The 12,632-nt window shown below is 41.0% G+C and overlaps 1 protein-coding gene across 1 annotated transcript in view; it reads left to right on the top strand.

Annotated features, from left to right (window-relative positions):
- snx3 (sorting nexin 3) overlaps window positions 1–12,632 on the top strand; it is a 13,364-nt gene extending 732 nt beyond the window's left edge. Inside the window, exons 2-4 of the mRNA XM_051408552.1 lie at window positions 8,647–8,742; window positions 9,083–9,207; window positions 11,737–12,632. Of these exons, the coding sequence (XP_051264512.1) occupies window positions 8,647–8,742; window positions 9,083–9,207; window positions 11,737–11,842 (327 nt within the window). The 3' untranslated portion in view covers window positions 11,843–12,632. The remainder of the gene's footprint in view (window positions 1–8,646; window positions 8,743–9,082; window positions 9,208–11,736) is intronic.

Raw genomic sequence — 12,632 nt, 5'->3', positions numbered from 1 at the left:
AGTTAAACTCCAGCCACACCCCGTTTCCTGACTGCACAGAGTAGATAACAGCATTGGTCACACTTAATGACCAGCCTAACATAAGAGAAGGCTCAGCTTTGTCCTTCTAGGTACACATCATGTTATAATATGGTGGATGTCGGCGGGCGTTTTAATGCTTCAGGTTATAGCTGTCCTGTGTGACTTGGCTGATTACTCATCAAAGTCCATCCACGGTAGTATTCTCCAGTGCTCGGCCAAAGGGGAACACAACTCAGCAAGTCAGCTTCTCTGGAAGTGTAGACAGGATGCACCACGCTGCCTGATCCTCTCCTGTCTCACCCACCCCCCTCTGCAACACATTTCCTTCCTCCACTGAAGAGAACTTGAAGAGGAGAACAAAGGCTATTCTTAGATAAGTTCCTGTCCGCAATAGGTGAACTGGTTTGTCGCTGTGGTGTTAATGCATGTGCAGAGAAACATTTAGGATTGTTGTTTAGACTATTTGCTTGTTCCTTGCAGAGATTTGGGATTGTTGAGCAATCTTTGAGGAGAGTGACAGTTAGACTGACTATTGCAAAACACAGATCGGTCGTCATCATCAAGCTGAATCAGCTTAAAAAAAATATTCTCCACCATTTTCAGAACAACACTATACATAACACTTTAATGAATGAACACATAGCGGACGATGATCAAACAAAATTATTCGGGGGGGAGGCGCAACTTACCCATTTGTTCTGGAACTGTCTGCCATATTATACGGCCTTCATCAACAGATGAGAAATCCTAGAGGTGCTCAGAGGAACAATGGAAAGTTTGAATATCTAAAGCAGCCAACTCCATGCGCCGTGTGATACGGTTGAAAGCACCAGCTCAACCTTGGACTTCTTTTTAGTTGCTTTAGTTTCTAAGCTCAAAAATAAAATAGGAATTGTTTCAGTGCTCAATTAAAACATGATCAGGTATAAAAGTCCTTCTGCAATATGAGGTCGACACAAACATTAGAGAAACTTGTATTATTCTTCTTTAAAATGGCACCATATTCAGGATTTGACAAAAAAAAGTTTGAAAGTTTGAATGTTTCATTTTTCGTCAGGTCTTGTCACCACATACAATTCAGCATAAATTGAGCCATTCCAAGACTCTGCTGTATGCGTTTTTAATGTGCAGGCTGTATTGAGAGTCTCACATTGTCAGGCAGTCACTAGGCTCATCTGATTGCCTCATCTCTTATCTTTAAATTGTCATTTCAGTTGACTGACACCCCTGTAGTTAGTGTCCTGGAGTATTTAGATTGGTGAGCGGCCCTAAAGTATTTATAGTTTCCCTTTACCTTAAAGAAATGGGTTGAGGGGAGAGAAGCCGTCTCCAGGCATTAGCGTTGAATATAAGGCTACTGTACTTGATTAGCGTGTAATAATTAGCATATGCGTGTAATCAGCATTATTGTGCACCTCATAGCCCTGTGTGACCCTGCTTTGCATAAGACCACAGAATAAGTGGCGCATCCCTCACTTCTCAACAAACGTGGTGTCAACTTTGCTTTGCTTCTCTCCTTCTCCTTTCTTCAGCTTTCTTTAGAAGCATTTTACTCCATCTCCAGCATGTTAAGAGTGTTAGCCACAATGCCTCAGTCTGGAATGCATAGCCTACGCTTTGCCCTTTTTGTTTTTCGGTCTTACTTCCAATATTTACAGCTACTTTTAATTTTGCCATCTTATGTTATAGAGTTTCTGTTTATAACTCGTTCCCGTTGCTTGTCCCTTCTAACTGTTGTCCTGCTATCCATCTGAAATCGAGAGAGCCCTTGTGGCTGCGCTGAGAGAGTCTGCCTAATCCCTTCATTGAGAGAAGAGAAGAATGAAACAGGCCAGGGTGTGGGGGAGCTGGAGCGTTTATTCCCCATCCTTACCCCCCACCCCCCACCCCCCCATCCATGGGAGGGCAGAAAGCCACCCCCTCACCAGCCTTCACCCCGTTGCCCACTTATCCCATTTCACTCCCAGCTGTGTGCAGTCAGTTAGTTCATAGCGTGGTTATTGAAGTCCCTGTGATAACTATATATGTTTAACTTCAGTGAAACACCAGAGCCCTTATTCTTCTTATCAAAGTATCAAAGTTTGCCTGGACTCTTTTTAAATGTACGTCAGCTTTTATGCGTTTGGCCTGTGACTCAGTGGTAGTGTCTGAACGGTCATCAAGTTTATGGTTAAACAAATCGTATAAAGATCGGATTATCATTTGTGACGCCAACCGGTTGCAGTGGCTGCGAGGCAGGTTACACAGTCACTTGTTCACACCCAGTCCTGCATTTTGTGCTTAAAATCAATGGGATCAATCTACTTCTTTCAGTCAGGTTTTTAAAGAGGTGGAAGCTAAGTTCATAGTGAAAGGAGGCGGATATCTCATTTTGCCTGAGCAGACTTGTAATGTCCAGGGTCGTGTTGAAACAATGGATTTTTGTTCTCATCTAAATCCCTTCGTTTTAAGTGTAGCTTCTGTAAAGGCTTATAGACCACAGGAAGCTGGTAGGTTTGGCGTTTTTCTTTTCTGCCTCTACACACGTTTTTTATATTCTTAATGGAGTTATTCTACAGAATCATATCATCTTAATGTTTTTTTGTGGTTGTTCCTTGTTTGAGATGATCCCCTCAAGCTGTGTGTGTGTGTGTGTGTGTGTGTGTGTGTGTGTGTGTGTGTGTGTGTGTGTGTGTGTGTGTGTGTGTGTGTGTGTGTGTGTGTGTGTGTGTGTGGGGAGGGGGGAGGGGGGTTTTGGGTATTATCAAAATTTCTTGTCTTTAGTTGGTTCCCATCTCATCCAGAGAGCACATTCAAGGGAGCGAACTTTGGGATCTCACTTTGTTTATGGATAGGAGTACATAAAAGGCCTCTTATAGCTCTGTCGCTCACTCTCACTCAGTCTTCTACCCCTCCTCTTCTCTACTCCCATAGCTTCTCCCTCTCTCTTTCTTTCTCTTTTCCATTTGGGCATTGGGGCGGGGGCCTTTGGTCATTAATAAAATGGGGAGAGATGGGGAGTGGGTGTGTGTGTGGGGGGGGTGCTTGTCAGGCACAGTCAAGTGTAATCCAAAGTCTACAGCATCCTCTTGGACAACTATTTTAATGGAAATAGGGAACATATTGTATCAAGGCTACCATATCCTACTTGAAATGACAGTATCAAAAGTGGGAGTTGATACTATGGCAACAAAGCAGCTTTTTGCCAGCTAGACGAGTCGGAGAGAGGGTAGGCTGTCAGGCCGCAGGGGCCGGCAAGCGAGAGAACGAGTGTGAGAGTACATGGAGAGAGCGAGAGCAAAAGACCTATAGCCCCAACGCTTTTGTTCCCTGTCTTTTTTCCCCCCATTTTGGAATATGATGCAATGAGATGGTATTATGTTGCCATTTTTTTATGCTATTATTCTGAAAGGAGAGCGTATGGGAGGGGTAAGAAGGGGGCATGGGGGAGGTTTAGGATGCACACTCTCAAACTTGACTTGATCCATCCTGCTAAAAGCTAATGCATGGTGGCCTTGAACTGTTCTTTCAGGAGATGAGTGATCTTTGTCCCCTCTCTCTCTTTCTCGCTGTTTTTAAGGGTTCTGCCTCTTTTCAACCCATTTTCTATTAGCACAAGGTATTGTGTCCTGCACATTATGAATCACATGCTCTTCCTATGGAGCGTAGATTGCACCTTGCAAACTCATAATGGAAAGTGAAGCTAGGAGGTCTTCTTTGAAGGAGGTATAGCTAGCTTTATGCTCCTTTTTTTTAAAGATTCTGAATTTTCTCTTTTTCACCTGCTTTTAGTATCCCCATTAATTCCTTATTTGTATGTTTATTTGGCTTCCTCCAACTTTGGAGATTTCATTTTTGTCCTTTTTTTTGACAACTTAAGTTTCTTTCACCTGCCTGTCCTTTCTCTCTTATCTTCTATTATATTCCTTAGAAAGCGAGAGAGGCAAAGTGTGCCTTTTTAGACAATTAATGAAATGCTAAGACCCGGCTGGTTGTAGGCTGGTCCCATGTCCCAATCACTGCAGGGGCCAGTAAGTTGAGACACCCAGGACCTAACCTCTAACCAGCCGTGAAGAGAACAGAGGCCAGAGAAACCTGATCTTTGACTCGTAGAGCTCTCACGCACCGCCTCCTTCTGTTTGTGTGTGTGTGTGAGAGAGAGGGAAGGAGTGAGTGAGACCTCTCATTTTTCAGTTCTGTCGTTTTCGGTCCTCCCCTTGTCCTGCAAGGCCAATCTCTTAATCACAGGGTTTGAGAGGGAGAGAGGACTGAAAGGCCAGGTGACTTCCTTTTCTACACTCTCACTGCTAGCTTCATTGTGTGGAGATGAGTGGTCCGGGTTCGACTGTGTGTGTACAAACAGGCTTGAATGCTTTGGGCTATTATATTTACATTGTTAACTGTGTGACTGGTCAAATCCTTCTACTTAACACCTGTGCATGCATACTTCATGTACGTCAGTGTGTGCTTGCGCGTGGTTAAGTGTTTTCTGTGTGCACATGATGGGATTAGAGTCACGGCGGTGGCAGATTACCTGTAACTGTGATCTGTTGTGGTGGGGGATTAACTTTGCGGCGCTCCATGCTGTGAGGTAACATGACGCAGCAGGGACGGACCACGGTGAGGGAAGAGTGGAGTTAATGCTAGAGCACTGGGGGTGATAAAGCTAAGATAATCCACTTCTCCTGTGACCTGAGAAAGAGGAGGAGTGAGGGGCTCATTGACAACTTCACCTGGAGAGAACTTGAAATAAGTGGGAAAGGGAAGTTTTCAGGGCTGGTGAGTGACATACAAACACAGTGGGAAAGAAGGAGTGCCAGTGTGTTTACAGGCACCCATTTGATTGTAACTATAGTAAGGAAATACTCCTATTATTGCAACTGTCATCTCAACCAGGTTATTTCACCGACGTTAAGGTTCTAATCACAGGAAACGTGACCTCATTAAAAAGGAGCCGTGTTGGCCGGCTATCTCTTTTGAATAATTTTTTTGCATCTCTTTAGCAAAATCAGTTTTTTGTTTGTGTTTTGATTCTGTGCACGCTCCACAAAGGTCGCAGAGAGAACTGGATACGAAATGGTTTGTTTGTTTTTAGAAAAAGGGCTGCGAGGCTACTGGTTGTGTCAAAAACAAAACTTGTGTCATGACACAGCTTTCCCGTTATAGCTAACACTGAAGTTGGGGACTAATTAACTAAGGGGTTTTAAAAACCTGAACAGATTTTGAAATCAGGTAGTATCATGTACAAAGTTAACATAATTATCAGCTGTTTATCAGATCACAAGAAAAGACGATTAGAAGAGAAATGATTAAGGTCTGCAAGATAATAACAGAATCTTTCAGTTGGTAAACTATGCCTCATTTACAGTATTGGACATTTCTGTGTTACACACACCTCTTTCTGTCTTTCTCTGGTGCTGACACACACTCCTAGGAATATATATAGTACTTTCTGTCTTACCTTTCCGTTTTACCTGCCTCTCTCTTTAGATGAAGATATGGCTGTCTGAGCAGTTTTGGCCACATTTTCAGCCAAGCAGATGCCCTGTAAACGTGTACGCGACTCCAGCGTCTTGGTGGCCACTTAGAGAAGTCTCCTCATCATCCACTTTGTCAGTTACACATCCACTCTGTTCCTCCCATAAAGCAGCAATGTTTGGTCAAGGTACTTACAAAATATCAAACAGACTTGAATTATTAGGGTGTCCTTGATCCTCCCTTGAAGCAGTTCCTGTTGTGAAAATACAATTTTATTCACTTGTAAGGAGTTATTTTAAACCTAATTACTTCTTCCAGGTCTGTTTTTATACTGCCATTGACTTTTGACTCTTCGCTCTCTTTAACTGGCCAGTAGGGGCGAAGTATTCATCATTTTATGACGTGTGTTACAACAAAGCAAAAAGGCATTCGGTTAGGCTAAAAAACAAGGCTTACCTAGTCTGTTACAGGCCACATTTTGGCCTTTGTTGTGGCTCAAAAACAGACTGAATAGAAACACCTATCACTACTTTATTGTACATTTCAACAGTGCCACAAGCTGCGTCCTCAAAAATAGCCATACAGTTAAATCAGCACCTCTCTAAAACAGTCTCAACAAAAAATGGAAGATTATAACCATCGCAAATTTATTGCATTGACTGTTGCATGAGACTGCGTTAGACTGTTAGAACTAGTTGTGCCAAATAAACTGACAACTGATTATATTTTGACATAAACCCAGTTTCTCTTTTAGTAATTTCTCTAGGTGAGATTTGTTTTTCAGTCACATATTAAAATCAAAGGCATGTTGGTTGACGGGCAGCTCTCATTGTCATGATAAACAATTTTTTATCAAACCAGTTTGCTCTTTCCCTCCAAATCTGTGCAAGATCCATAATTTTAAGGACTAAGGAGAGTAGAGAGCAAAGGGAGAAGAAAACGCATGCCTGTTTTCCCCCATTCTAACAGCATAAGAGGAGTCTCAAGGGCAGAAAATCTGACTTATTATCGCAGAGCAAGGGAAATAAAGAGGAAAAAGACTGAAAGGGAGAGACCATGAGAGCGAAAAGACCACTCCTGCTCTCCCTCCTCCTCAATTAGTCCTGCACAGACCAGATGAAGCTCCCAACCTCTCCAGTTTTTCTGCTCTTCCTTTATGACCACCTACACCCACTCCTTTCTCTTTTGTTCAGCCATTTACTCAGCCTTCTAGTTAACTCTGCATCCCCACTACTGCACACAGTCGCCTGCTTATCGATCGGTCTGCTGCTCACACTGTATTCATGCTACACCTTACTTGCTCAATTGCTTTGCTCTTGTGATTCCTTCTTCCATGAATTCTGACCTTCTGTGAATGTGGCCTGCCAATGAAATGCTCATTCACTCCCTCCTTGTTTGTACATTGTCATGGGATGGCCATGTGCTGTCAGGACTGGTGAAGAGGTTTGGCATTGTGCTGTAATGTGCTGTTTGCTCAGTGTTCTCTGTCAATGTCGAAACATCTCCCCTTTTTAATATGAAATTCACTCTCAAGTGCTTGTCAACAGCAACTTAGAATTACGCACACATCTGTGCATTGGCATACACAGAAACGCACACAAAATAAAATGGCAAAACATTCTGAGTGCGATAGACCTTGGTGAGCAAAACATAAGTGAACTTTTTTTTGCCTGGAGGCCAGTTTGAATTTTTCTATTCAGTTTGGTTCAATTTGAAGGAGTCTTTGTTTTTTTTGTTCTTTCTCCTCCTTTTTTCCTTCAATAAAGTCAGAGTAGATAACGCAAGGCTATGCCCAAAACCAATGTAATAAAACCTTTCACTCTGAAGTTGGCACTGTCTCTACCAATTTCTAGTGATAATTTTTTTGCTATTTATACCATTCCCACAGGAAGTATAACCCTTAATTGTTTGGTAGTTGTAGCCACTTGTAGTAGTCTGTTAAAAGTCTATATTTTGGCATTTCAAAAATGAGGTCCAGTGTGTAATGTTTACAAGGATCTATATTTATTATATGGAATATAATATTCATAGGTATGTTTTCGTACAATCACCTGAAAATAAGAATCGCTGTGTTTATGTTACCTTAGAATGAGCCGTTTTGTCTACAGGGAGCGGTTCCTCCTTTAAATTGAACCACATAGTCTCTACAGTAGCCCAGAATGGACAAACCAAATAATAGCTTTTAGGGCCTTTTGCATTTTTCATGAGTCTCTCAGCCATCCATAGTGTCTTCCGACATGGAAAGTGACAGTGAGGTGAGGTGGTTGTGATCTGTTGTAATCTAGATGCCACTAAATCCTACATACTGGTCCTTCATGGTGTATATTGTGCTGTGTAGTCCATCAGGTAGCTATAGCAACTATACTGAAACATTACCAGTGAAGTCTCAGGTGAAACTAACCATCCAGTGTGTGTTTGAAATAATGGAGTCAGTTCCCATGATTCAAAGGGAAATAGGGATGTAACTAATGATCTTTCATTATCGATTAAGCTGGCAATTATTTTCTCAAGCAAACAATTAATCGTTCAGTCTATAAAATGTCAGAAAATGGTGCCCATCACAATTTCCCAAAACACAATGTTATGTGTTGTTATGTTACTGATTAATTTATGAGGGATTGAATAATTAGTTGTGTCAGCTCTAAAGGGAAGTATGAGTTATTTTACTGCAATGAATTGTGATTTAGTCACGGAACAAATAAAATAATGGCTAGATTAATTATTTTAGTCATTTGTCAAGCAAAAATGCCCCAAATTTTCTGTTTTCAGCTTTTCATATGTGAGGATTTGCCACATTTCTCTTTGGTACGCCATTGAAATGAACTTTATTTGTCTTTAAGACATTTGGTTTGACAAAACCCAACAGACAAAACAATCAGAAAAGTATAGTTAGATTAATCAATAATGAAAAATCTAAATAGTTGAAGCTCAACATTATTGCACTACAGGAGATGAACATTGAACACTTTGTGTTACTGACTGAGATTTAAAGCACAGGCTAAACATGGGTCCACAGAAAGAAAGACAATCTCAGTAATTTCTTGAAAAAATATTTTTTCATTTGTGTAACAACTGTAAGAGTTTTCCTGAGTAAACCAAGGCAGCACCTAAAAAAAGACACATTTAAAAGTTTCCCTCCTATGTGTGTGTTTGTGTATGTATCCACAGACCAACCTACCCATCTTCAAGCTGAAGGAGTCTTCTGTACGGAGGCGGTACAGCGACTTTGAGTGGCTCAGAGCGGAGCTGGAGAGGGAGAGCAAGGTGAGCCATTGAGGTGAACTCAACACAAAGGCTCTTGAGTACTTGGCTTAAAAAAATCAGAGTACAACATTGGCCACATCTGCAATGTTTTTGTATGTGAGAGAAAGTTGTTAAAAATATATTTTAATCCTTTGCACTTTGTTAAGAGAGATTCCACCTGGACATGGTTTGTGTTCTTTGTCCTGCAATTAATGAGGACCATAAACTATCTGGTTATTAGCCTCAGAAATGACGTATAAACATTTTGTTACCAGATCGTACAATACACTTAATTGTAAGCGCTAAAATCTTGTTTATCTGCTGCTGTGTGATTTTTTTTGTGGATGCTCTTTCATCTCAGGTGGTCGTCCCTCCTCTCCCAGGAAAAGCTCTTTTCCGACAGCTTCCGTTTCGAGGGGACGATGGGATATTTGATGACTCTTTCATCGAGGAGCGGAGACAGGGTCTGGAGCAGTTTCTTAACAAGTAAGCCATTCCACATCTTCTCCGTCTGTCTCCGTTCTTCCACTACTCTGCCATGGGGTTAAAACAATTTATTCTTTACAATTTTTTTCTTTGTCGTCGCAGTCGTTTGCAGCTTCTGCCTTAGCGTGGTATTATTTTAACTCTCAAGAACAATGAGACACTTTGTGCAATAAGTAGATTCAACTTTTTCACTTCTCTTCACATTGTTAACAAACTGAACCCGCAGAGACAGACAGGTCTTTTTCTCACTATCCTTCTTAATTCTCTTTCATAATTACCTTGCAAAGGACAAGAACAACCAAGGAGGACTCAAGTGGGCACCCCCACAACATAATTTTTCCCACATTTGTTTTATTGTTGATGTGTAATTTATGATAATTGCAGCTCAAATTACAGCGCGTGGTTCTGTGGGATGGTGTGTGCACCTCTGCTTATTTTTGATCCAGCATGTCCCCATTTTCAGCTGCTGAACAATAAAAGTTACAGTGTGATTGTAATTATTTGCTTTGATTGCAGACTTGGCCATTATCTTTGTTTCATGTGCAAATGCATCAATGTTTCCTGTTGGAATATTAAGTGTGCAAAGACAGTTGGGAAAATTAAAATCCATAAATATGTTTTTTAAAGAAGATGAGAATGTGTTAGTAATTAAGATTTTATTTCCCCCCCTTGCTTCCTATGAATGAAACACTGCTGTTGATCATATCATTGTTCAGACTTAATCCTGGCCGAGGTGGCTGGCAGTATTGTTTAATCTGTGATTGAGAGCATTGTGAAGAGCAAATCTTTTGGAATGGTAAACATGATTGTCGCTGCGAAACAAGTGAGAAGGAGGAGAGGAGATAACCATTACTTTTTGATTAGGCTAGTCAAACATAATTCATGCTTGAGGTAGAAAAAAGAAGGGCTTACATCCCCACTTCAGAAATCAAGCAAGGCCTTGAGATTTGAACATGCTTCTGCTGCACCTTGTCCTCAATGTCAACATTTCCAAAAACCTATTAAACTGGGTTTGTTGGGGGCAAGCTTGATCTCTCCAGTGATTGTCCTGGTAGTTGACCTGTGAATGCCTCTCCCGGGCGGCTTAATTTGTCCAAAATATTTCCCATTAGAGGTTAAGATGCTTGCATAGGTTCAATGTCATCATGTTGATCTGGTCTGACAACAACAAACGTTTTGAAAAATGAGATGTTTAGGGGTCTCAGGTGCGCTGGCTTATTCTCGTTAAGCTGCTTTGCGTCATCTGAAGGGACATTCGGGGAAGCCTGATGTCAGAGTGGCTTTAACAGAGGAAAACACAGTCCTAGATACAGATTCATTTAGGTAAATCATACCAGGATATAAAGACATATGTTGAGGGGGGGAAAACACAATCACCAAAACCCCAAGAAAAACCTGATCTACCTTAACTCACGGTAAGTAACACACTTGGTTTTGCAAAATGTTAGGTGAGACATGTCATCTTTTACTAATTTAGTGGTTGTTGAAGCTCTTACAGCTCTTATATGTGTCTTTTATTCTTAAGACTTTGAGGTGAGAGAAAGAAAAATCATTACTACTGCTAGAAAGTAATAAGAGCTTATGACTACAACCACATCCATAAACTAATGTGTGTAAAGGTTATATTAAATGCGCAGTAATTATGTGGTTATGTGGCTGATGTAAACAGTTAATAGTCATCACTGTACAGTTGTCCCTCTACTGCCAGTCAGTATATGTCATCAGTTTTCAAAATGTCATTAAACCTCTTATTCACATTTGTATGGTTGTAGCCGAGTAGTTAAGAAATGAATAACATTTAATCGCAACATAGCGGTTTTGTGCCTTTAATTTTAGAGACAGTAGAGAGATGACAGGAAGTGAGAGATGACTTACAACAATGGTCCCCAGCTTGACTCCGACAGCTGACGTTGCAGTTCAGTCTTGGAATTGGGACAAAGCATATATGTACACTGTCAGCTATGAAATAAAGGCCAAAGAAGAAGTATGTGAGGGGTGAAGAGTGTCATGTTTTCCATAATGTTTGCTTGATATGACAGACGGGCACTGGGCTAAAAAACTTGTTGCTTCCACCAGAGCTAATGTGAATTAGGTATGTAGTGTGAAGGATTAAAACATTGCAAGATGTTTTTTAAGATTTTGGACATTAAGAAATTAAACATTTATAGAGTGTGACATTTTGTTATTACTGCTTTCCATTTCTTTTGTCTCTTTTTTTTTTTAACTTCAGTATTTAAACTCACGTTCAGAGGTGGTAACTCCTACATGTTCACACTTCAACACTGGAAATGTTATCTGACCTCTTGCGTCACTTCCAGCACGTTACAAATGATTCCTTACTCAGTTTTTTTTCCACTTTGGTCATTCATGCCAAATCCATTCCAGGTTTCTTACCTCAAAGTTACACCAATACTCCCGTCAGTCTCTGCCCTTTCTGTCCGTCTATGTGCGTCTTTGTGTCCAAAGGTGCGTTCATGTCTGTTATCTCCACGTCATCAAGCCTCGTCTTTTTGCTCTTGTGTGTTTCAGAGTGGCCGGTCACCCTCTAGCTCAGAACGAACGATGCCTGCACATGTTTCTACAGGACGAGTCTGTGGACAAGAGCTACACCCCATCCAAAATCAGACAAGCCTGAAAGAAAAGACGGCTCTGCTTGGCCTGGTCTAGCTCGGCCCTGCCCAGCTCGGCCCGACAACCCAAAGCTTTCTTCACTGCTCCAGGTTTCTCTCAGACAATAAACATTTCAATGAAAACTTCCCTCCCCCACGCCCCCCCCAAAGTAATATTGTTCACTGCCTCTTTTAGTTCAATTAGTGACCCTGATCTGTGTTTGTTTTCACCTTCTAATTGGAGTCAAGAATGTTCGACACATAACTGTGGTTCAAAGTAATTTATAGTAATTTCTCTTTATGTCTGGAAATGCCACTAACATGGATATATTATGTATTTATCTTTAACTTGTCTTGAATATATTCATTTATATAGTAACATTGGATGAGCGTTTTATGTATGCAAAGCTCTCGTAAAGACCCACAGCGTTTTCCATCATATATATATATATATATCCAATACTGGCATGTTGCTCACCATAACTATGTTGCAACTAAGCACACACACATCCACACACACACACACACACACACACACGCACACAGGCACACACACGTACACACACGCACATATATTTGATGGGCCTTGACTTACAAATCACACTTAGTTGATCCTGTCTTCAAAAGGAAAGACGTGTGTGTGTGTATATCAACCAGCACCTGCCCAATTAACGCAATGATTTTCTAGCAAGAAAGAAGTAATTTACACAGAGGGAACTGCAGTATTTCTACTGGCTTTATGCATTTCGAGATTTGTATACTGCTGTGCCATTTTTGTTTATTTTGAAGATTTTCCAATAAAATAGGTGAAATGTC

Source organism: Dicentrarchus labrax, unplaced genomic scaffold, assembly GCF_905237075.1.
Source record: "Dicentrarchus labrax unplaced genomic scaffold, dlabrax2021, whole genome shotgun sequence".
Taxonomy (NCBI): Eukaryota; Metazoa; Chordata; class Actinopteri; family Moronidae; genus Dicentrarchus; species Dicentrarchus labrax.
Note: the sequence above shows the minus strand (reverse complement) of the source record. Positions and strands in the feature narration are given on the sequence as shown.